General features: G+C 36.6%; 1 protein-coding gene across 3 annotated transcripts in view; it reads left to right on the forward strand.

Annotated features, from left to right (window-relative positions):
• FYB1 (FYN binding protein 1) overlaps window positions 1-25,501 on the forward strand; it is a 152,817-nt gene that overhangs the window by 118,608 nt on the left and 8,708 nt on the right. For 2 of the 3 annotated variants that reach the window (XM_011218980.3, XM_034656972.1), the window contains 12 exons: window positions 111-130; window positions 569-603; window positions 1,586-1,706; window positions 5,174-5,333; window positions 5,830-5,974; window positions 10,799-10,815; window positions 11,848-11,914; window positions 12,867-13,004; window positions 14,486-14,511; window positions 16,689-16,755; window positions 19,620-19,710; window positions 20,706-20,868. In XM_011218980.3, coding sequence (XP_011217282.1) covers window positions 111-130; window positions 569-603; window positions 1,586-1,706; window positions 5,174-5,333; window positions 5,830-5,974; window positions 10,799-10,815; window positions 11,848-11,914; window positions 12,867-13,004; window positions 14,486-14,511; window positions 16,689-16,755; window positions 19,620-19,710; window positions 20,706-20,868 — 1,050 coding nt within the window. The remainder of the gene's footprint in view (window positions 1-110; window positions 131-568; window positions 604-1,585; window positions 1,707-5,173; window positions 5,334-5,829; window positions 5,975-10,798; window positions 10,816-11,847; window positions 11,915-12,866; window positions 13,005-14,485; window positions 14,512-16,688; window positions 16,756-19,619; window positions 19,711-20,705; window positions 20,869-25,501) is intronic. The other variant, XM_011218983.3, reaches the window with a different exon arrangement.

The raw sequence follows: 25,501 nt of genomic DNA on the forward strand, positions 1-25,501 counted from the left end.
AGTTCCGTTAGATTATGAACTGTGTTGAATATATTATGTCTAATAATTCTGTACTAATGTGCTTTTTAATTAAAGTATATTAAATTTTATTCTTTTTTAAAAACCTTTAGGTCCTGGAAATCTCGAAGAGGTCAGTTTTTTTCCCCCTTCTGATATAATACATCTTATCTAAAATACTTAACAATTACTGTGATTGATGTTCCATTGACATAAACCAGCAAATGGAAATTGTTATGAGTAATAATGATATTTTTCCATTTATAATTACTTCATCTAAAATATTTGAGACATTAAACACCGATCATTACTCTGACTCACAGGAATTTTGTACTGCTGCATATAAACTTAAGTCTGGCTAGACATCTGAATTATATAGCAGAATATAAAATAAGATCTTTTTGTTCTTATTTTTCCGTCTATCTCTTGAAAGAAAAAAATATTTTAAAGAAGACAGATCTACACACACTTAAATTTATGTTTGTTTTACTAAGTATTTGATCAATGAAATATGTGTATATTCCCTTTTTGAGTAATTAAAATTAATCATTACTAATGTTTTCCTTGACAGGAACAAGACAGTGAAGGAGAAACATATGAAGACATGTATGAGTTACATTTTTTTACCATGATTTCGTCCCTCTAAAATGAATATTATGATTTCTATGAGGGAGAATGGGTGAATATTCAACACTAAGGGGGAAAAGCTTTATTGTTCAAATAACTGACATGTAATGATAACCTTTATTTTGATACAAAGGACTAAAGATTCTTTATTTGTCTAAGAATTTTATGGAGGATTCTTAAAAATGATCTTCTGTGAGAGGCCAGAGACCCGCAGCAGCTACTGGTTAGACCACAGGCGGGACTCACTGAGCAAGGAACGTGGACTTCTCGCTCTCAGTGTGTCCTTGGGCAAATGAATTAATCTCTATGCTACAACCTCCCCACCTAGACAGTGCTTCACCTCACAAGCGTGCTATCAGAAATAATTTACCACAGAACCAGATGGCAGAGTTTCAACCTGCTAAAGCAGAAAGATGTTAAAAATAGCTCCAAAATGGGTTCCTGGATAGGCCGGGACTAAGAAATTTCTTGGAAAGTGAGTGAAAGTAGAAATAATTATGTTATCTTATTTTATCTTTTTTTGATTCAAATATCTTTATTTTCTCTACCTGGTTCTTATACAACCAATTCTGACTACAGTTTCTGAACTAAAGTTTACATGTATGTACATATGCATGCCCTGTACCTGTGAGTGCTGCAAGGTGGTGGGGGCGGGGGGAGAAGAGTAACTGTATTCTTGCCGATATCAGCAAGAACAGGGCCTTTATAAGCAGTGTCTCCCACTGGCTAGCACAGGTTGTGAGGGGAAGCAGAGCCTTTGGAAGGTAGTCTCATTTGTATGCCTCCTGCTCAATTTAAGAACAATCTCACACACCCAGGAGTTTTGACAACCCTTGGCTTTATACCTTCATCTCTACTGTCAGATACGGTCTTCTGTTGTGGTTAGAAATCTCTGGATATGTGAGCTGTAACACATCAACACTTGCAAATGCCAAAGCAGCCTAACATTTTGTATCCACAGAGAAGCATCCAAAGAAAAAGAGAAAAAAAAGGAAAAGGAGGAAAAGAAGAGATTAGAGTTGGAGAAAAAGGAACAGAAAGAGCGAGAAAAGAAAGAACAAGAAATAAAGAAGAAATTTAAAGTAAGAGCTTGCTTGCTGATGGGTAAAAAAAGAGTGATCTCCTTTTATAACTTCCACACAAAGGGGGCACCATTCTTGAAAACTTACAAGGTGGGAGAATTACTTAATTGTTGTTTCCTTAAAAAGTAACTACCTTCATAACAATAATTAGTTTGTCCAATATGTTCCCTTATCCCTGCACGAAAAATGTAATATGATAAAGTCCAAATAAAATATGGTGGCTTAGAATTAGTGGGCACCTAGGGAATTTTATGGTGATTGAGTGAATGAATGCTCAGGTGCTGAAACCCATCTTGGCTCTCATCATTTCACATTTGATCTTAACCAACTTATACTATGAGCTCGGAGCCACACACAGACATTCCTGTGGCATGTATCATGGTGATGCGAAGGACACAAATGTCTCCGGATGAACCAGACCTGTCTCAGAATAAGAACTATTACTCCAACTGCTAGTGTCTAGACCTGACTTATATTTTTGCCTGTATTTTTAGCTTTACATACATGTTGACTTCTGACACTCACTCTTTCTCATCCTTCTTTTTCCACCTGGATTTCTGACCTCTTTCTTTTCTGATCTTTGATTTCTAATTGTATGACTCCTATTACTACCACCAATGCTCCACTGGCAGGCTATCCTCTCTTGGCTACACCATCTTTGACGACATGGCCCATCTGGCACGGGTCTGATGTGTTAGCTATATTTAAGGTGATTACATGAATTGCAGAACTATTCTTCACTGTAAGAAGGATTCATCAAGATTCCTTTAAATATTTAATTCCTCTAGAACATTTAATATACGGTTTGAGTTATAAAAATTTTATTTCTGGGGCGCCTGGGTAGCGCAGTCGTTAAGCGCCTGCCTTCGGCTCAGGGCGTGATCCCGGCGTTCTGGGATCTAGTCCCACATCAGGCTCCTCCACTGGGAGCCTGCTTCTTCCTCTCCCACTCCCCCTGCTGTGTTCTGTCTTTCGCTGGCTGTCTGTCACAAAAATAAATAAAATTTTTAAAACAAAAATTTTGATTTCTATATAACTCCCCAGTATAGTTATTGCATTAAAACAAAGTTTCAATAGCATGGTGCAGGAAAAAAAACATAAAGCTTAGAGTCAATTGGACAGATGTGGATTTATATTCCAGCTGTCCGTGTGAGTTATGTGATTGTGGGCATATTATTAAGGTTCTCTAAACCTCAGATTCTTATTTCTTTTTTTTTTTTTTTGGTTTTTATTCTTTAAAGTGAAAATAAATGATATCTCTCCTGAGAATCTGGTGTGGAATTAATTAAAATAATGTGCATAAGACACTATATCTGCTACGGTTCTCATTAAATTTTGAAAAAGCTTACTATCTATAAAATTAAGATTAAAGCATGACTATTAAGACATTTTGCTCATACAGATGTATGGGTACCAATGTTCATATTTTTTAAGTGACAAATATGAAAAATTAATTTCTTAAATAAAAGTCTTCATAACATACTTGGGACTTTATAACTTCAAAGGAATTAGGTGAAGTTTTTTCTTGTGTTTCTTTTGGAGAAATCAATTTTGCATTGTTTCACTCATTCATTCAAATAATATTTTTTAGTAAGAAAAAAATTGGATATGGAAATCTTACCACTAAATATGAACTCAAAGTTTGTAAAGACTAGGGCTTCACAAGCTATATTCCTTCCACAAAAATGTTAAAAGATGTTAAAATTTAAAAAATTAAATAAATGTGAGAACTTACAATGGCACCATATTTCATTAAATCTATGACATAAAATATTTCACACTTTCAAATTCTGAAATTCAGATGCATCTTAACATCATGGGCATATCATAATTTAAATTAAGCTGTTTCTCTCCTAGTGGTACATAAGCAATGATATGTCACAATTCATAACATCATGAGTTCCATAAAATGAGGCAGAACTTCGAAAATCACAATGCATATTTGCATATCAAAAGATCCAAGAAATTTTGTTGAAAAAGATACAAATTTAGGACTAGGAAATTAGGAGTTCAGGATTCATGTTCTCAACTAGATTACAGTAGTTTGTCTGATTCACAGGTGATACATTCCCAGCCCCCCAGTGGGTGCCTGAAAACATGGAGAGTACTGAATGCTACATTTACTGTTTTTTTCTTTACATATGTACCTATGATAAAGTTTAATTTATAAATTAGGCACAGTAAGAGACTAACAGTAACTAATAATAAAAATAGAACAGTTGTAACACTATATTGTGGTCTGTCACTCTCAAAATATCTTACTGTACTGCACTCACCCGTCTTACGACGATGTGAGATGATAAAATTCCTACATGATGAGATGAAATAAGGTGAATGACTTAGGCATTGTGACATAGCATTAGGCTACTATTGATCTGACAATAGGTCAGAAGAATCATCTGTTTCTAGACCACAGTTGAGCACGGGGAGCTAAAACCCCAAAAACGTAACCATAGATGAGGGGGGAGATCTATATTCTCCTGCTGTAAGGAAACCACTGTACTATCCAGGATATTTATTTTCAAAACCTCACATAACGTTTGTTTGCTATTTTTTTTTAATTTACAAAGCTCCTTCTTTCTTTCTTTCTTTCTTTTTCTTTCTTTTCTTTCTTTCTTTCTTTCTTTCTTTCTTTCTTTCTTTCTTTCTTTCTTTCTTTTTTAAGATTTTATTTATTTATTGGACAGAGAGAGACACAGCAAGAGAGGGAACACCAGCAGGGGGAGTGGGAGAGAGAGAAGCAGGCTTCCTGCTGAGCAGGGAGCCCAATGCAGGGGTGGATCCCAGGGCCCTGGGATCACTACCTGAGCTGAAGGCAGACGCTTAACGACTAAGCCACCCAGGCGCCCCTACAAAGCTATTTCTAAAATGTTATCTTGTTTATAGCAGGAAATGTCTACTCTAAGCTTACAGATAGACAACCGCACATAGTTGGGGGGGAAAAAAGAAAGAAAAATGCTTTTCTCACAAGGAAAAACCCACCACCACCAACTTCCCTCCCCTTTGCTGTTTGAAGCCTAAAGAGAACCATCAGAATAACTACACCATGTGAAGATGGAAAAAAAAAAATCTCCATCTACCAAGCAGACCAGCAGCATATCCCGTAAAAACCACGGCACCCAGCATGTATTGTCATACAGAAGTGGTATTCAGTTATTAGTGGCTTCCTCTGCAAGTCCTTCATAGGCTTCTAAGGTCAAAACACATCACTGCTACTCTTTCTGTGACCCCAAGCACATTCTTACTTGTTCCTTGCGGGTCCTGCCTCACCTCTGTGATTTTCCCCTCACCCCTTTTAGAAGAACATTTATCCAGCATGACGTTCATTCCCATTTTCTACTTCAAACCCATAAATGTTGTAAATAGGCTGGTGGGCAAGTCATGGATGTATTGTCTTTCAAAACCCCGTTCCTAAAAGATTTTCTGAATAGTAAGAAAGCCTGTTGTGATTGTTCCCCTCTTTGCAGCTAACAGGCCCTGTTCAAGTCATTCATCAGGCAAAAGCTTGCTGTGATGTCAAAGGAGGAAAGAACGAACTGAGCTTCAAGCAAGGAGAGCAAATTGAAATAATCCGCATCACAGACAACCCTGAAGGAAAATGGCTGGGCAGAACAGCAAGAGGGTCCTGTGAGTGCAAATTTTCCTAGGACTTCAAAGTGTTGGTTTTTTTTAAGACAATATTAAATATGCAAATTCTTTTAAGTTAGGAGTGTTTTACCGGGAGGACAAAAATAGGAAAATTTAAAATGACAAGACTAGCTCCATCTTCACCTCATCAGCGTTATTCTTTTAGTGGGGAACAATGTAAATATTTATATAATTCCAGGGAGGAACAAAGAGTGTTAGATTCCTCACTGATGTTAAACGGGGGGTGGGGGGGATGATTCATGTGAATCACTTTGGAATCTTTAAAATAGACTGTAGGCTTACCACAAACCACGACAGCCTAAGTCTTCCACAAAGTTCAGTCAAATGTGTCTACGTCGGAAGTCTATAAATCAGAAGTTCACACGAAGAAATGAAGGGAAATTTTAAAGAGCACATTGCAATTGATATTTTATTTACAACTTTGAGATATTGAAACTACGGTTACCTGACCATAAATCATCCCTCCGTTTGGTAGATGGCTATATTAGAACAACTGCCGTCGAGATCGACTATGACTCTCTGAAACGGAAGAAGACGTGTCTCGGTGCCCTTCCATCGAGAGCTATTGAGGATGACCAGGAGGTGTACGATGACGTTGCAGAGCAGGACAGTGTCAGCAGGTATGTGCAAATACAAACTGTAGAACGGATCACACTGTCATCTTGTCAGAGATTATATACTTAAGATCCTAGAATTTGACTTTCCGTGTTTCCGACCGCCCACTATCGCTAAATTACCATCTACAATTACAGATACTTCAGTGTGGGTGAAAGGTCACTTGAAACTCCATCGTCTTTTACTTCACTCTTCAGTTGTATATTTCAAATACTACTTAAAAAATTGTAGGCCATTTGCCAGGTCTTGCAAAATGCATTGTCATTCCGAAACACTGTTTTATGATATTCATTCTGATTTGATCTTAGGGTTATGCCTAAAGTAAATAAGATTTTGCAAAATATGGAACGCGAGATATAAAATTCAGCTCTAAAAATATAAAAACTTTTACTCTAAAATCTCTGAGTTGAAATATATTTGTCATTCTTATTTGAAAAGATAACAGAAAGAAGATTGCTTTTTAATACAACTCTGCTTTTAAGAGTAAAAAGTAAGGGGGCGCCTGGGTGGCACAGCGGTTAAGCGTCTGCCTTCGGCTCAGGGCGTGATCCCAGCGATCGAGCCCCACATCAGGCTCTTCCGCTGTGAGCCTGCTTCTTCCTCTCCCACTCCCCCTGCTTGTGTTCCCTCTCGCTGGCTGTCTCTGTCAAATAAATAAATAAAATCTTTAAAAAAAAAAAAAAGAGTAAAAAGTAGGGGCGCCTGGGTGGCACAGCGGTTGGGCATCTGCCTTCGGGCTCAGGGCGCAATCCCGGCGTTATGGGATCGAGCCCCGCATCAGGCTCCTCAGCTATGAGCCTGCTTCTTCCTCTCCCATTCCCCCTGCTTGTGTTCCCTCTCTCGCTGGCTGTCTCTCTCTGTCAAAAAAATAAATAAAATCTTTAAAAAAAAGAAAAAAGTAAAAGCTCAATTCTCTATGATCCCTGGGAATCAATTTTCTTTCCATGGCCCATTCATTCCACTAGATTGGAATAACTTTCCCTGCAGGAATTACAGGAACACCTTCCTGGGATAGAGGAACAAAACAAGACATTCTTTCTGGAGGAGGCAAGAGGGGAGAGTGGCCATCTTCTCCCATGTACCTTTCCTTCCTATCTTTCCCTTCTCAGTCTTCTGCACCCTTTCTCTATCCCTCCTTTTCTATCTCTTTTTTCTAGCTCTGATCTTCCTTGTCCCTTCTTCTCCTTCTTGCTTTTCCATTTTCCATCTCCTTTCATTCCTTCCTTCCTCCAATATCTCCCTTTCTGGGTAAAGCCATAACCCCTTCAAGTTGAAGGAAAAGAGAATGAAAATCTCCAGCCCAGTTAGGAATTCTTGTTTTTCAATGCCCATTTTGTAGAATTGGGAAACATCCACTCTAATCTCAAAACATATAATCTGTGCTAGATCTTCGCTTGAGTAAAAATGGATCTGTATCCTTCGTAACTCAAATTTCAAAGAAAAAAATTGTTTCAATTATCATTTTTAAAATGTAAAATGATCAAAATAGTAATATATTTATAAAACATATGAAGAATTCCATTTCCTTCTTGTAGTTGTTTACTTCATGTCGTCAGTTAAACTTGCTGGGCTGCTTTCTGGCAGCTTTGTCTTTCTAAATAAACTGCAATGCCTTCTTGTCATGTTTTGATATATGTTGCATAATTGATGGCAAATTTAATTATACAACATATATCAAAACATGCAATGTATGCACTGGAGTTCACAGATCATAAATTGGCTTTAGTAATCAGAAATGCTCTCTGACCTAGTTTGGGAGTCTAAAAATGCCAGTTTTGAGGTCAAAGTTTTAAAAGGCCGTATTCTGAGATTTGCAGAATTTTCTGTACGTGAGTGTGCCATTCTGCCTATTTTCAGTGTACATACTTTATGTTTTATGTTTTATTTATTTTTTAAAATTTTTTCTCTTATTTTGAGATTAAAGATTCCAGGAATATTAATACATACATATTTATGATGCACATACTCAAGAAAAAATAATAAATCCATGAAACAGATTGACGTTCTTAAAATGAAGCATTATTTAATCATAATAGGCAACTATTTCCCCAAACTAGTACTATTACCTTTTCCATTGTATGCAGTCCATAGATACCGCAACTCTGGAAGACACGCTGAAATCTATTTAATGAAATGGAGCTGGAGGAGCTGTGTGGTTTTAGTGCTCAATACCTTGAACAAATATAGCACCACAATAGTTACTAGCATGTATGTCGCCCTTACGCATATTTAATAAGAAAATGAAAGAAGAGAAAATGAAAACACAAGTTTGGTGTTGGGGTTTTTTGGGGGGTGGGGGCAGGGAGACGTGGTTTGAAGCTACAGCTGCTGCCAGCAGAGATCTCACAACAGAACAGGCTTTGTCCTTAGTAGACAAGGAAAGATGCTGAGCACGGCCCGCAGCTTGCCCTGACGAAAGTAGGAAAAAGCACCACCCTCTCCTTCCCCTTCTCCCAGATTCCTCCTGGGTCCTTGCATGCTTCACCTGCTCTTTCCTGATCCCTCCAGAGTAAGGGGGATGACTGCGCACTTCAAATTCTGTGGGCAGAGAGGAGGCTTAAAAAAACACAGGTCCTGACCGCTATCCTCCTCCCTTTTTTCAACTAAAGCAATTTCTGTAATAAATATGAGACATTGAAGAAAAGAAAATTATACATGCAATTACATCATCACATAACAAGCTTTCCTTCTCTGCATGGTCCCCATACTTCTTCCTTCCCTCTTTTCCTTTCTTTCTTTTTCCTGGCACATTCCTCTCCTTACCTCCACTTCATCTAGTAAACGCTTTGTATTCCAAACAGACCATTTTAAGAAGTTGAACAATTGCTCTAAAAATAAAATAACGTGTGGCAGCTTTGTTCCTGATTATTAAAACTCCTTTCTTTGGGATAGAGAATCTCCAAGATGAAATGTATTTGTCAGGAGTGGCAGCCAACCAAAATTGCAATTTTTCACATAATTCTAGCTGCTTGCTTCATGCACAAAGGGAAGTGTCAGACAAAATGAATGTGAAAACAGTATGCAAGCAAGGGGAGAATATACTTAAACTTCATCAAAAATCAATTCCTTATTTACATATTAGGACATTTATAGCATGTTTTTCTTCAAAATTCCGTTAACAAGGTATGTTTTATTTCTAAATTAACCATAGATTTGTGTCAGACCCGTTTCTTTTATTCTGACTTCGAGGTTGAGGAATCAGATATGAGTGCATAATTAATACTGCATGGCTGTGATATCAAACCAATAGCTGTTGCTGGCAGATTATCCAAAGGGCAGAAGTGGTGGGTACAGGGGGTGCAGCAAAGTAAAGACAAAACAGTATTATAGAGGAAGACAGGATGCTGAGGTTCTTACATCAACTCTTCTGTTAATTAAAAGTGGGTTTGGTCAAGTCACTTCATTTCTCAGAGGCTCGGTTTCCTTTCTGCAAAACGAGGGGATTAAGCCAGACTTGTGGGATTTTCCCAGTTCTCACAATCTACTCTTCTTTTGCTCTAGCAGAACTCACATTTTAGTGGAAGACACAGGCAAGAAAACAGATGTTTATAAAATAGGGAAAATATAGAATGTGAGAGAAATAGATAAGAAATACAGGCAATATGGATTTAGAAAATTGGGGGCCACACTATTTACAATACTAAGAATAAAATCGGTTGGCTCAGTCAGCTAAGCATCCAACTGTTGACTTTGGCTCAGGTCACAATCTCAGGGTTGGAAGACTGAGCCCTGGGTCAGGCTCTGTGCTGTGTGTGGAGCCTGCTTAAGATTCTCTCCTTCTCTCTCTCTGCATCCCCCCCCCTTGCTCTTTCTCTCTCTCTCAAATAAATAAATAAATCTTTTTTTTTTTAAGAATACGATTTCATGAGTAAGATTTCAACTTTTTAGAAATTCTCTCTTTAAAAAAGAATGTAATGCTACCGGACTAAGATAAAATGCTGTGGCTATAACATATTAAAAGAGAATTGGGGGCACCTGGGTAACTCAGTTGGTTTAGCATCTGTCTTTGGCTCAGGTCATCACCTTGGGGTCCTGGAATAGAGCCCCATGTTGGGCTCCCTGTTGAGTGGTGAGTCTGCTTCTCCCCCTCCCTCTGCCCTTCCTCCCCCACTCCTGTGTACTCTCTCTCTCTGTCTCTCTATCTCTCAAATAAATAAATAAAATCTTTTAAAAAAGAGAGAGATGACTGAATTTAATGTAATAATGGTTCTATATGACTTCAGGAATGCTACTGTTGGTTGGTTTTCATAAATCTATCTATGGACTGATGCAATAATGTGTAACCTAAAAACTACCTCATGGTGGGGCGCCTGGGTGGCTCAGTTGTTGAGCGTCTGCCATCAGCTCAGGGCGTGATCCCGGCGTTATGGGATCGAGCCCCACATCAGGCTCCTCCACAATGAGCCTGCTTCTTCCTCTCCCACTCCCCCTGCTTGTGTTCCCTCTCTCTCTGGCTGTCTCTCTCTCTGTCAAATAAATAAATAAAATCTTTTTTAAAAATAAATAAATAAATAAAAATAAAAAGATAAAAAAATAAAAACTACCTCATGGGAAATGTTAAAAGCAAACAGTAACATTGTTTTTGAAAACTTTATGGAGTACTGACACTCAGTTGATTCTTATTCGGTTTGTTTTGTTTTGTATCTTGTCTTGCTTCTATTATGATAAGGAACAATGTCTCTTCCTCTTTACATATAACCTCCTGATAACTTTTAACTGCAGCGTTATTTCTCTTTTGTATAACTGTTCAGTATACGTACTTCTCTTCCCAATAACTACATAATTCATATGCTAATTTAATTTGTTTATTTTTTTTTTCCTAACCACAGTCAGAGTGGAAGTGGAGGTAAGCTACACAGTTTTATCAGCACTTTCTTCGTTTTCAACACTTTTGTCTGTATTAATGACAAGATGCTTTTGTTTGCAAATAATGAGGAAGATCTTAATGTGGTACCACCAGACTGGGAGCCAATGACTTGGATTCCAGTCCTGACCACTGAGTGACCCTAGACAAGTCATTCTTTCTTCCAAGTTTGTTGTGGGTCATAGGGTGACTCTTTCCAGTGTGCCCAGGGCAAAATCGATTTATGCCAATTGTCTGAGCACAATTATCAATAGCATCCCCCTTCACTTTTAGAAGTATCCCTATTTGGATAATTTATATGGTTACCTTAACTATGACTCCTAAAGACTCCTCATATTCTTATCATCAAAATTAAGCTATTTTACTAATAACTTTCAATGCTAAAATTCTCACCTTAAAAGTCAGATTTCAAGTTCTTTGTACTTATTTCTGCACAGAGGAGGTGCTCAATAAACATTTATTAAATAAATATTTGTCAAATAGCAAGGTTCCTGAGAGTTTACAACAAAGGATTTAACTATTAAAATATCACTTTGATTAAATGAATCAGAGCTACTGCCAAAATTCAAAAATTCACCTTTCATTCTGTTTTTCTTCACTTATATCTTGATCAGTATCTTTTTCTGAATGTCCCCCCATTAATTAAATTTTTATCACCTCCTCCCTCCTCTTCTCCACAATATTTAACTCTATCCTTATTCAGTTTTATTTTTTCTCTTATTTATTCTCCCCCATTCCTTTTATCTCCAATGCACAGTGCCTTTTATCATCCTTCATATATTTATTAAATTTCACCTCTAAGAATTCCTTTATAAATAATCAACAAAACAATTTACCTACTACCTATGTGAGAGTGGGAAAATAAAGTTTTTTTCTTTAATTAAATTGTTAATAAGGAACAGGGACTTTTCTGGAGTTAAATAAGGCAGATTTATTATCAAATTTTGAGTGACTCTTACATCAGCAAATTATAAAATTAACAGAAGATTCTTTTCCCCCACCATCCAAATGTAGGGATGTTCCCACCTCCCCCAGATGATGATATTTATGATGGGATCGAAGAAGAAGATGCTGAGGATGGGTAAGAAAAATTAGTGAACTGCTTTCTTAAAAATGTTTTACATACTGAAATTTAATGTTGATTCTGGTTAAAATAAAAAGCAAAAAATTGTGCTCCTTATTACAACACCAATGACAATTTGAATGTTTAATTAATAGCAGAAGTAAGTCAGAAAGTATAATTGCAGCCACACTTGAAGTGAAGTGGTATATTATTTGGAAGAACCTCAACAACTTTGTCAAAAGAAGTGAAATAAAAAAGAATTATCTGTTGTAGTTTTTTTTCTAACTTTTCCCAATCATTTCTTTATCAATCAATAATCTCTGGAGAGTTTATCAGTTGCATGGCTATCTCTGTGTAATAATCACAGTTATAGGAAATCCAAATAAAACGAAACCATATGCTATTTGTGGCAAAACCAGTATTGAGGGGGGTTGGGATAACTGGGTGATGGGCATTAAGGAGGGCACATGATAGGAGCACTGGATGTCATATACAACTGATGAATCACTGAACTGTACCCCTGAAATTAATAATACACTATATATTAATTAATTGAATTTAAATTTAAAAATAAAAACGAAAAAAACCAATATTTGATGCTTAATTCTCTAGTTGTTTAAGCTTTTGTAATGGTGTATTTTAAAATTTAAGATCTGTCACTTACTTAATTTTAAGCATAAAATAATGCAAAATTGATGTTTAAAACTTAATTTTGATTTTGCTTGCCATTTTAAAACCAAGAGAAATTTCACTAAATAGAAAAATATAACTTACCTACTACTTACCTAGTAGGAGCAGCATTCAAAGACCGTGGTCTATAAACTGAAAAGCATCGTCTTGTTGAATACAATGAGTAACTTGCTGCCTGAATGATCAATGCAGTATAATTATAAAAAAATCTGAATGTCCACCCAACGTCTTCACATTCCACTGATGATTCCATTCTGATCAATGCCTGCATGCTCCAAAGCTCCACACTACAGGTTGAAGAGAAGAGTAATTCGTGGTCCTGGGGGATTTTGAAGATGTTAAAGGGAAAAGATGACAGAAAGAAAAGTATACGAGAGAAACCTAAAGTCCCTGAGTCAGACAATAATGAAGGTTCATCGTAAGAGTCACCCAACCAAACTCAGTGCACAATAACTACACTAATATTAATTTAATCAATGCTACTAATATTTTATAACCATAACCAAATTCTGACAGGCTTAAGTCACTTCAACATTATTTTCCATCAGTCATCTTAGCCTCATTTACCCTGTTACCCTTACACTCATGCATTTCCTAAGAGGAACACAAAGTATTCAAAAAATTGTCATATGGTTCAATGATATATTTTGCCTTCCTACAAACATGCACAGATAACACACATATGCACACACACACATCTTTACATACTCATACACACTGCGCTTAGTAGAACTTTTTTTTAACTGCAGCATCAGATCTAAAAGCTCACAATTCCAATGCCACATTTTATTACATAATATTTTATAGTGACTATCCTTCAAAGTACGCGTTCTCTTTTAAAAACTAGTTTGCCAGAAATAAAGGACACAGTTGGAATTTCATTTCTCTAAATACAGTATTTAAAGCTCAATAGATTCTCCATACTTCACTGGAGTCTTTAGAAAATGTTAATTCCACATAGAAGTTCTCATTTTAAACTCTTCTGTTTAAAGAATTGGTTTTAGTAAAACCAACACTTAGTAAACAAGACACTCAAAATTGTAAGTAAACATGACAAATCCTTTTTTTCTTTTTAAACAAATCCTCTTTTGATGCAGCATTATTCAAATGCAGACCTGACTTAGAAATAAAAGCAGAGGTCATTTTTCCTGTTCTAATTGCACACCTCCTAATTTTGATTTTCAATCATTTGAACTAATGACCTCCCACACTTTAGTGTAACTGTGCACCATTCTTCTAGTGATGTGTGTTTGTGTGTGTGTTTAAAGTTCAGGAAGTAATAAAAGCAAAGGTCCTTTTCTGTTGCAACTAAATGCCACCCAATCCTAATTTCAGATCACTTCTATTAATAAGCTTTCCCTCTCGAGTTTCAGTAGATATTCCTCTCTTATTCACCATTCTCCTGTTTGGGAAAACTTGGTCATACAAAGAATCCTATGACCTTTGTTCATTTCAGCCCTCTATTTCTACTCTTAAAGTCAAATAAAAAGTTTCGACCTGAGCTATGCCACAACGACTCCAAAACATTGAGTCCATTTAATTTACTCTGATGTGATAATATGCCCAAACCTGGTAGAACAAATCTGAATATTGGTCCAATGGCTATGGGCAAAAAAAACCAAAAAAAAGCAAAACACTGAATGCCTTGACTTTTGACTTTTTTGGCCACCATTGGAGTTCAAAAAAAAAAAAAAAGTCTTGCGAAATTCAAAATTGATGGACAGAAACTGAGACTCAGAGACTCAGTGGAGAAATGGAGATGAGAAAGGAATGACTGTCAACAGAATTAGCCTTCAGAAGCTTCCAGGCTGTACTTGTTCATGCCTCTCCTAAATAAAAGGGCTCAATTTCTGTGTTTATATTGGTCTGATTATAATTGTGTTCTCATTTTCTTTCCAGTTTCCCTCCTCCTCCTACACAAGTGGGTAAGTAATAAAAAAACTAATTATATTTTTTATATCCCATTTCTTGCAGATGGGGTCGTGGGAAAGCATGGGATATAGTCATGGTATCTGGATTAAAGTCCTGACTCTGAAAATAAAAAAAACTTGTGTAACCTTGTCAAGCAACTGCTCCTTGGGGGAGGACAAAGTTTCTTAAGAGTTAAATAGTCGGAAGAGGAAAATTTTGAATATTGATGGTTTTTAAAGATTTTATTTATTCATTTGCCAGAGAGAGAGAGGAAGAGAGCACATGCAGGGGGAGTGGCAGGCAGAAGGAGAAGCAGGCTCCCCCGCTCGGCCCCCAATGCAGTACTCGATCCCGGGACCCTGGGATCATGACCTGAGCAGAAAGCAGACATTTAAGGGACTGACCCACCCAGTGTCCCTAATATTGTTGGTTTTTAAACCGTTCATCCCATCATAGGGGTCACTATGGAGAAAGGAACAGGTGGGAAGGGATGGACACTGAAATTTCTCATGTCTCCTCTACCCCAATTCAGTCAAGCCTGATATATTGGGCTTCTGCATAAGGATTTCTAAAAATGTACCAGATTATATGACACCAAGGCCCTTTTAAATCTAAATTTCTTTGATTTTTTAAATGTATAATTTATATTGTGTTTGGAAATTTTCCCATCGCTAAATGTAAAACAGTTTCTTCTTCATACAATTTTGATCAGCTTATTTTTTTTATCCCTGCTGAGACAGACCTTTCAAAGATTGACTTTGAACAAAATAAAATGTCTCACAAGAATATTCAGGGGCTTTCAAAAAGTTTGTCTCAATTTATAAATAAATTGAAAGAAAAAACTAAATACACAGATAATCTATTCTTCCAGTCTGTTACCTGACCTCGTTTCCAGTTATCAGTTTGAAAATACATAAGGCACTAATTCAAATTAATCAATAACTGATGATGAGTTTATATCTTAATCTGTAATTTTCAAAAAGTATTCAAGGAATTTAGCTCCACAAAGGGTAGGTATAAAGTGAAACAAATGTGATCGGTTAAGTGAAACAAATGTGATCAGTTAAGTAAAAAAAAAATGTTGTTTTTTGTTTTAATTTTCTTTTGTTCTCAAGAGTCTTTTATGTACATGTGTATAGATTAGTAATTTTTCCCATTCTCGAAACCAATGATATGTCATACTTTTTATAATATTAATGATGGGTTCTTCACATAGCTGTGAAATTAATTACCTGAGTGGGGGGAGAATGCGCACACACAGACACACATGTGTGTAATATAAATACACACATATATATGTACTCTATACATATATACAGAGAGAAAGAGAAATTCTTAAAGGAAATTAAATCCTTGCCACTAGCAGAGAGCATTTCAACTTTCTATGATAATCATGCCTTAAAACATTTGTACTCTCTTCGATTTATCTCTTCAGCTTAATTTGTTGTGGAGCAACTTAATAGGCACAGAATGGAAGCAGTCCTCCTAACTTTATTGACAAGAGCTCTAAATGGAAGAAAAGTTATCTATGGATTGGAAAAGCCATTGAACCAGTTAAGGGCACAGCCATTTTTCCACCAACACTGGTTCTCAATACCTCCTGGTACCAGGCATGTTCTATTAATAGAAATATTCTTTCCATTTTAAGGTAGTACCACACCTACTATTACTATAAGCTAAAAATTAATGAGGGAGAGATCAGTGAATAAAAGAGAATAATAGATAGATAGATAGATAGATAGATAGATAGATAGATATAGACAGACATAGACAAAGACATATAAATAATGTGTATTATCATAGCATCCCAAATCCCCTACGAATCAATCTCTACTGCCTATTGCCAATGGCCAGTAATGTTGATTTGTTTGTCAGCACTCTACTAATCCTGCCATTCATCACATGTGTGGATCTTCAAATAATCTCAGTCGCTGTTTGGGGGATTTATCCTGATGATGCTAGTTACAATCACAGTCACTGGCTTTTTTGAGGGATATTTAGCAGAAGCATCCAGAGAGAAACCTCTCCCCATCAAGAAACGGACAATGCTTCCAGGAAAAATGTATAGAGACCCCAGGAAAACTGATTTTGTTGTCCTCGAAACAATCTTAACATTAAAAACATCATCACACGCTCATATCAAAATTCAAACTAAAAGCGTTTCAACATGTGATATTTTGCCTTTTGTTAGACATGGGAGACGAAGTTTATGATGATGTGGATGCCTCTGATTTCCCTGCTCCGCCAGCAGAGCTGAGGTAAGTAAAATATTCTCATTTTGTGATGAAAATCCGACTGCTAGTAGAATTTTTTTTAAACTGCAGCATCAGATCTAAAAGTTCGCAATTCCAATGCCACATTTTATTACATAATGTTTTATAGTGACTACCTTTCAAAATACACATTCTCTTTTAAAAACTAGTTTGCGAGAAATAAAGGACACAGTTGGAATTTCTTTTCTCTAAATACAGTATTTAAAGTCTTCGTAGCTCAATAGATTCTCCATACTTCACTGAAGTCTTTATAAAATGTTAATTCCACACAGAAGTCCTCATTTTAAACTCTTCGTGAGACCTAAAATCAATACTTAGTAAACAAGACACTCAAAATTGTGAGTGATCATAACAAATCCAAAAAAGAAAATTCGACTAGAATAAAACCCCAAAAGCATGTGCATCTACTGTGTTCGATCCGGCTCACTCTGTCCTCTCTCTGATTCCAGTTCTAAAACTCCTGCTAGGTTTGGGTGGAGAGCGTTGATCCCCCCTCCACACTCTCCCCTCCTTTTCCAGTCTCCCTTCCGCTTTGCCTCTCCAGGGTGTTCTGCTCCTTGTCCCCTGATTATTCTCTGCCCGGTGACTCACTGATGTCTACATTCATTTATTCGTTCATATACTCATTCACTGGGAAAATATTTGAGAGCCTGATCACAGCTGATCTTACTGATTCATCTCCTCCCTTTACTTTCACTCTTTTGCCAAAAGCTTTTTTGTCTGGAATTCACTTCTTAGTTTACATCTCACCCCTCAAATCCTTCAAATCTCTTCTGTCCTCCACAAGATTTTTTCCTTTTACGAAAAAAAAAGGTGATTTGTGTTTTCAAAGGACTTTATTATGTCTCTTTTTCACAAAAGCATCAGATTCTCAAAGGTTCCATTCAAATTTAAAAAAAAAAAAAGTTAAGGGTGAATAGTGACATTCTTCAGCTCACCTAAGGTTTCGATTTAATTTTAGGCTGAAACTATATGAAAACCTGTTAAGATCAGTTAGTACAAAAGGAGTACCTTTTGAAACCTCTTTTGAAATAGAAAATAACATGGTAAGATCCTTTTTTATATTCCAGTAAACATGCAAGATGAGCTCGTGCATAAGGTGCATGAGAGCAAGAATACCTCTGTAGCTTTCTCAGGGACAAAAGGTGAATAAAAGGTCTTGGGCTTGATTAGTTAAAAGATGGAAGTGACATAAATGGGAGACAACAGGTAGCGTCTTCTGAGCAAAGCTGCAAAAACGCATGAGTGCTTGTTTATTTAGTATTTATTTTTTTCCAACACTGTTAGGTTAATTTTACTGAACAAGAGAACGTACCAAGATCAAAGAAACCTAAGGGAGAATATGCTATCCTTTCTATGTGAGAATCAAGTTCTATAGACACAACAAACAAGAAAGATGAAAAGAGAATCATTCTCCTTTTTTCTGAAATGAAAATCTAATCTTCAGTAATATGTTAGGTTTGAAAATTCCTCACCGTTGGGAAGTCACTTCTATGCCTGACATTTTTTTATGCGTTTTTCTGTTTTATATTACTGTAAAAATGTCACCACATTCCATTAAACAGCTCTCTAGGAACCCAGTAACACACTGGACCCTTTCTTCAAGTAGAATAAAGCCCAGATGATTGAACTTTATTTGATATGTACCGTTTGCTGCTGTTTATTGTCAGAGTTTAAGACTATTTTATGTTCTCTAACATAATCGTCTGTTTTTAGCTAAAACTAAATTTCAATAAGTTATTTTGCAAAAGAGCTCATGGGCCATTTTTAACATGCATGTATATCCTGATAGTTCTAAAGTGCTACTTTGGGACAGCAATTCCACTACTGCCCAGAGCGCCGTAACACCGGAGATACTGAAGAAAGATGCAGAACCCCAGGCAGGACAATGTGCTAATTCATTTCACAGTAAATGAACTAAATTCTAAGATTCAAAGCGTAAGAATCAAACACGTTAAATAAATCCGTTACAGACAAAATTTTATTGTAGGCAATCTAGATAAAAATTAAAATCAGTGTTTAGAACTTTTCATCATTCACAAAAAGTCTGATTTTTAAAATTCCCTCCTTCAGAGATTTCCAGCCTTTTCCCAACAACCACATTCAACCCTAGCAAATATTCCTCAACCTTGGTTGCAAATTAGTATTGCCTGGGGAGCTTTAAAATATATTTGTCACCATCTAGTCCCCACTCAATCTAATTAATTAGAATGTATTTAATTTAATTAGAATTTCTAGGAATTAGACAAAGGTGTTGGTACTTTTTTAAAACTTCCCAGGTGATCCTATATGTGGCCAGGATGAAGAATCATTATCGTAGGCTTATTCTTATGACAACTAGCTTTAGTCCAGTTGGTATCTATGAGATGTTACCCTGGCCCCATTTTAAGTAGGTAGGAAAACTTGACATACAGATAAATTTTCAAGCCATAAAAATCAATTTTAAAAAGAAAGTCCCTTTTCAAAAAGCCTTTTCTATGATATTGGCCAAGGCACTTAATTATCTAGGAAGGGTTGAAAAATACAGAGAGCTCGACAATAGGTATGTTGAATCACATGAAACCTCTGATACGTAACTATGTTCACACTATTCCTCAGTAATTTTATATGGCTCACCATAATAAATATTTACTTCCATTTTAACTCATAATCTGTATTCTTTTGAAGAATCTCTTCTGTGTTTTGAAATATTATCACTTACTACAATGAATGTACTAGATTTCTAAGAAATGGTATTAATTAAAAGCAAAATTTAACAAAATTGTAATTTTATGGATGAAGTCTCTTATTGTACGCTGTTCTTTTTAAACTAAACTAAATGTTGTTTTATGTGTGTTCTGCCATCTTAGTCAAGGATCCAAGGCTAAGACAGAAGAAAAAGATCCCAAGAAGCTAAAAAAGCAGGAAAAAGAAGAGAAAGACTTCAGGAAAAAGTTTAAAGTATGTCATATTTAAATATCAGACAAAGTTCAAAGCTCTAATGAAAAAAAAACGATTTTTAAGTACCAAAATGCATGTATTAAAAGTGTGATTATCAATATCAGTTATCCATCCTAACTCCCTTATTTTTTATATAATTTTCTTTACATTTGAATTTATTCCTTTAACAAATTAAGCAAATTCTCATACATGCACAATAGATATACTTCAATAACATTTAAAATTTAGCTGTTCTTTGAACTTTAACAATTAGATAATCTAAAAATAGAATGGATTAAAAAAGATTATACACACACACACATACACACACACACAAATGCATACACATACACTGGAATATTCTTCAGCCAGGAAAAAGAAGGAACTCCTGCCACTTGTGACAACATGGTTGGCCCCTGAGGGCATTATGCTAAGTGAAGTAAGTCAAACAGAGAAGACGAATATTCTATAATATCACTTATATGTGGAATCTTAAAAAGCCAAACTCACAGAAACAAAGTAAAATGATAGCTACCAGACGCTGGGGTGGGCGGCATGGAGGAGATGTTGGTCAAGCATACACAGTGTCAGTTATAAGATGAATAAGCTTTAGGGTCTAATGTACAGCATGGTCATTATGCTTAGCGATACCGTATCATATACTTGAAAGTTGTAAAGAGAGTAAATCTTAAATGTTCTCACCACAAAAAAGAAGTGGAAATTATGTGAGGTGTTAGAGGTGTTAGCTAAAGATATGATGGTAATCGTTTTGTAATATATGAGTATATCAAATCAACACACGTACACCTTAAATTTTAAAAATGTTTTTAATTTTTAAAAAAGTGATTATGAGTGGTTTTTCCCTCAAAATTTTTTCTTTAATGTTTTTACAGTATTTTTTTTAAACCAGGAACTATTTATTTAGCAAAGGCTTTCTTAGTAAATTTGTCAATAAATAGATTGGTTTAATAATACACATCAATCAATAATATAAATATTTTTCTTTCTTTTTCCAGTATGATGGTGAAATTAGAGTCCTGTATTCGACCAAAGTTGCCCCCTCCTTAACTTCTAAAAAGTGGGGCACCAGAGAGCTGCAGGTGAAGCCTGGTGAATCTCTTGAAGTTATACAAAGCACTGACGATACAAAAGTTCTCTGCAGAAATGAAGAAGGAAAATGTAAGTCACCGCTTACTCGTGGTTGATACGGCACTCCAGGATTTAATAATCAAACATGTTTTCCTGATCACCCCTGTTTTATTAACTTCGTTTTGTCGATGCTTTATGAATTGTGGAATACATTAAGAAATTAGAGATCGTGCTGTGCCAAAATCAATGTATTTTATTTTAATCCTTTTTCATTTCCCACCTGCTATTTTTGGCACTGTGGTGCCAAGGTAATGCCAAATTAGTACTTCTCAAAATGCGAATCCACAGACCGCCAGCATCAGAAAACCCTTCGTGTATTAAAATCACAGTTGCCTGGCCCCGCCCTTGACTTGCTGAGTCATAAGTTCTGGGGAGTCAGAGGGAATCTGTGATTGTCTCTCCTTCCCTAGCTTATTCTCAGGTCCACCAGAGCGAGAAGCAGTGTTCTCAAAGAGTGAGTGGCCCTTGTTCTGGTCTGGTTTTGAAATTATATAGCACATGGCCCTTCTAGAATTTCCAGTCTTCCTACCTTGCAAACTTACTTGTTTTCATTTCCTACTTGGACACACTTCATACGACATAGAATTCCAAATGAATATAAAGGAGTCCCTGTCTTCTTTGACTTTATGGGCTATTGAAACTGACGGAGGGAAATGTTTTTGTCACATTTTAAAAGGAAGCTTATTTCACTTAAAGTCCGGGGAAGAGTAATTCAAAATTATGCGTCCTGTATTTATTTTTTAATTTAATTTAATTTCAGTTTAATTGCAGTGTAGTTAACGTGCAGTGTCCTATCAGTTCCACGTGTACAATACAGTGAGTCAGTGCTCCCTCGCCCTGCCTGGTGCTCGTGACAAGGGCGCGCCTTCATACAGCATCGGATTCCACATGAATACAAGAGTGCCAGTCTTCTTTGACTTTATCGGCCGTTAAAACCGACCGGTAGAAATGTCCTTGTCAAATTTTAAAAGGAAACTTATGTTATTTAAAGTCCGGGGAAGAGCCATTCAAAATTATGTGTCCTATATTTAAAAGCAAAGAGTCAGCGTGGCTGCCCCCTATCAGCTTGGTTAGTCTGTGTAGAAAACATGAACTCTGAGTCGAATTTTAATGACAGGAAGGTGACTCAGGGACAGGAACTGAAATGGGAGTCTTAAGAATAAAACCGGTGACTCAAGGTTGGGGAAATGGATCTAAAGTTATCATGGAGGAGGTGTGGTTGGCTTTTAAAAGGAGAAAATGAAATGTGGGTACAAAGGATAAAAGACAAGGTAGCATAGTATTAAGACTCAAAGGTCACCGGAGAGAATGTGTAAACAGTGCTCCAGGAGACAAAGAAAGCCCCCATTCAGATTAGCATTTGTGAGGTTGTACCCCAAGGAATAGCTTTACATGCAGAAAAAGGGTATGCACTAAAAGGTCATCAAAAATATTAAAAAGTTCAAAAACTCAGAAAGTATTAAATAAGTTATGATTAATATCCCAGACTGAATATTTACACAATGACTATGATAATAATGTGAGGAAATTCTCATGACACAGTAGTAGAGAAATAAGAAGCCTGCTTAATGTGGGATAGGATTTACAGCCATGTTAAAAAATTATGTAAATAAAAGAAACTAACCTGAACTGCTAATAGTGCCTGATTGAGGTGATGAGCCTAAATGAACCTGTTTTCTTTCCTCTGTTTTCCAAATTATATCACATTTTTTACAAGAGAGAATTGTCCTAGTACTTGCCCTGTGGCCCTTTTTCCGGGGCACAAGCTTCAGACCGACCTCACCATGCTGTCCTGAGATTCTTGTCTTTCACAACAAAGCCTATCTAAAGCCATGCTTCTCAACTCCAAAGTGCACACCCATGGCATGGGGATCTTCTCAAAAATGCCAATTCTAATTCAGGAGGTCCGAGGTGAGGTGTAACATTCTGCATTTTACCAAGCTGCCAGGGAATGGAAGCTTCTGGTCCGTGGAACATACTCTTGAGTAACAAGGGTATAAATGGCTTCATCAACAACCTGTATGGATATAGATGAGCAGGAAGAGGCCGCACCAGGAACAGAAATTTACAGGAGACTCATATCTTTCTAGAAGCCAGTGGACCTTAAGAATGAGAAAAACAGTAACTACTCAGGGATGATTCTGTAATCTGCTATCATTTCCTGTTTGGGCATCAATAATTCTGATAATTATTAATAATGAATACTGGAGGGCTCCTGCCCTCTTAGAATTTATCATCTGTTAAAAATAAGAAGGGCAAACATTACGTAAAATGCTGATAGATCACAAGCAAGGGCTCCATGTAACTTTCATCGTTTTTTTCTGGCTGAATACCAATGCACCTTACAAGTGCCAAGCTCACCGATAACTAATTCAAGTCTAAGGTGGTTTGTGGTCCATCTCGAACAGAATGGAAACCTGATGATTGTATCAGTAGCGCTTGTGTACCTGTTGTTTTTTATTTAAAGACTTTCTTTGGCCTGAACTTTGTCTTAGTTTCTCCATTTAGGGAGTGATTCTGGGAATCACTTATGAGCAAGTGGAAAAGGAGACAGGAAAGGAAAGGCAGTCAACAAAGCCTTGTTACGGAAAAAGCTGCCACTTAGATAATTGGAGCTTATACCAGTTGAGAACTCAGAGTGGCAGTGTTATCACATCCAATGGGAAACAAATTGGGGTACTGACACATCAACTCCTGTCCATGTGGAATGGAAGCCTACTCCAGGGCAGGTGGCGAGCCATTCGGGATACTGAGCAAGCTGTCAAAGAGCTCTGAAAGCCAGAGAAAACCGATCAGTTTAAATTAAAAAAAAAATTACAAGTGCTGTCCTTGGAAAGCTGGGTGAACCTACATGGTAGGGGTGAAGGTCTATGGGAAGGCCACCCATAGCATCTGCTATTGCCTTTCATATTAAGCTTTATTCCAAAATGTAATTATCATATCTGCTTAATCTCACTTTTATTTTGCCAAATCTCCTGCTTTTCTTAATTTTTCTAAATCTCCTGCTTATTCCTTCCTTGAAGTGGATCCTTGGCATTCTTAATTTCCCTAATCTCTGATTCATTGCTCATGTAATTTCTACAGGATTTGGGAGAATTGCTGTGTGAATTTAACCCTCCCTCATCTAGATTATTGCAATAGCCTTTCAAATGATATGTCTACCTTACCCTTACTCTCAGCCAATCCACCTGCCACACTGTTACTCAAATATTTTTTTAAAAACGCACAAATATTATCTCTGCGTTGATACATAAAATCCTGTAGATCAAGCCTCAACCTTATCAACTATTTCCCATCTGCAACTGCCACTCCAAAAATACATACTACTGACTTTCATTCCCTCGATAAATTATGCTATTTCATCCTTCTATGCTATTTTATTCTACTTCTAATGCCCATAATTGTCTAGTAAAAACAATTCAGTTGTCATCTAAAATTGGAAGCTCACCCACTCCCTACTCCCCAGTCATCCATCGCAGTTTATCTCTTCCCAGCCCCACTATGCTACTGCTTTTGTCCCTGTAATTGTCCTTCCTGTTTTATCAATCTATTATTCGTATTAGACTCTGAGCTTGAGAGTAACTTTACTGCAGTGTTCTCAACATTGTACTGCCAGCACATTCTGCGGTGCCTGGCACCTTGTTCAGGGCTTACTGAATTGAATGTAACAACTTGGAGATTGCAGTTGGAGAACCAGATGAAAGTCTGACATACAGACACGCACAGGAAGAAGTCTGTGGAATAATTTAACTTGTTAGGAGACACAAGTTCTCTTAGTCTTACCGATGTGGTTTGCTTCCTGGGCATCCTTTAGGAGCCTTTAAATCTTTCAGTTCCTTATTTCTACATCTGCTAAACTGTAAAGGCATTTGCAATCCAACATCATGGTAACCTTAACATTTTCCCTACTTTCCATTCCTTAACCCATCAAAGAAAAGAAAGCATAGCTTACTTAAACTTAATTGGTGACGGTAGAAATTAGAGGTGAAAGCATTAACAATAATCTCTTCCCATTGTGGGGTTGAGTACGAGCCACCATTATAAGCGTTATCACATTTGAGCAATTCACCCACCGGCTTGTGGAAACACACATCGCGGGGGCGTTAAGATCTTAAATATGTATTTCTGGCATATTCCCAGATGTTTAGAATTTCTTCCTAATATTTGAACGTATTCTACAACTCGATATCTCGTGAGCTGTGGGTTTCCCCACCTCCTGTCACTGGAGAAGAATTTTCTACAAAAAGTGTGGAAGGAGACATGAACTGAATCATTTGTGGTTAAAATGTTCTCCATTTTCTTTGGGCATCAAGGAAAGGGAATTCCAAAGATAATTTGGATTTTCTCAAATCCAATTAATCATTTCTTTGCTCAAATTGTTTTATTTTCAATTTTAAAACAGCAGATGCTCACTGAAGAAAATTTTTTAAATTCAGAAACTTTAAAAGTCCTCTGATTTGAAGCCCTAGAAATAAGGTGAAAGAGACAGAGAGAAAGAAGACAAGGAGAGAGAACATTTCCATAACACTAGGTTAATAATTCAGATTGAGTCTTATACACTGTGTTTTATTTTTTCTTTCTGTTATATTATGAGCATGTGCCCTTGAAGTCAGGCATTGTCCCACTTGCGTGGGTAAATCTGTGCAACATGATTTTATTGTTT

This window comes from Ailuropoda melanoleuca, chromosome 3 (genome assembly GCF_002007445.2).
Source record: "Ailuropoda melanoleuca isolate Jingjing chromosome 3, ASM200744v2, whole genome shotgun sequence".
Lineage (NCBI taxonomy): Eukaryota > Metazoa > Chordata > Mammalia > Carnivora > Ursidae > Ailuropoda > Ailuropoda melanoleuca.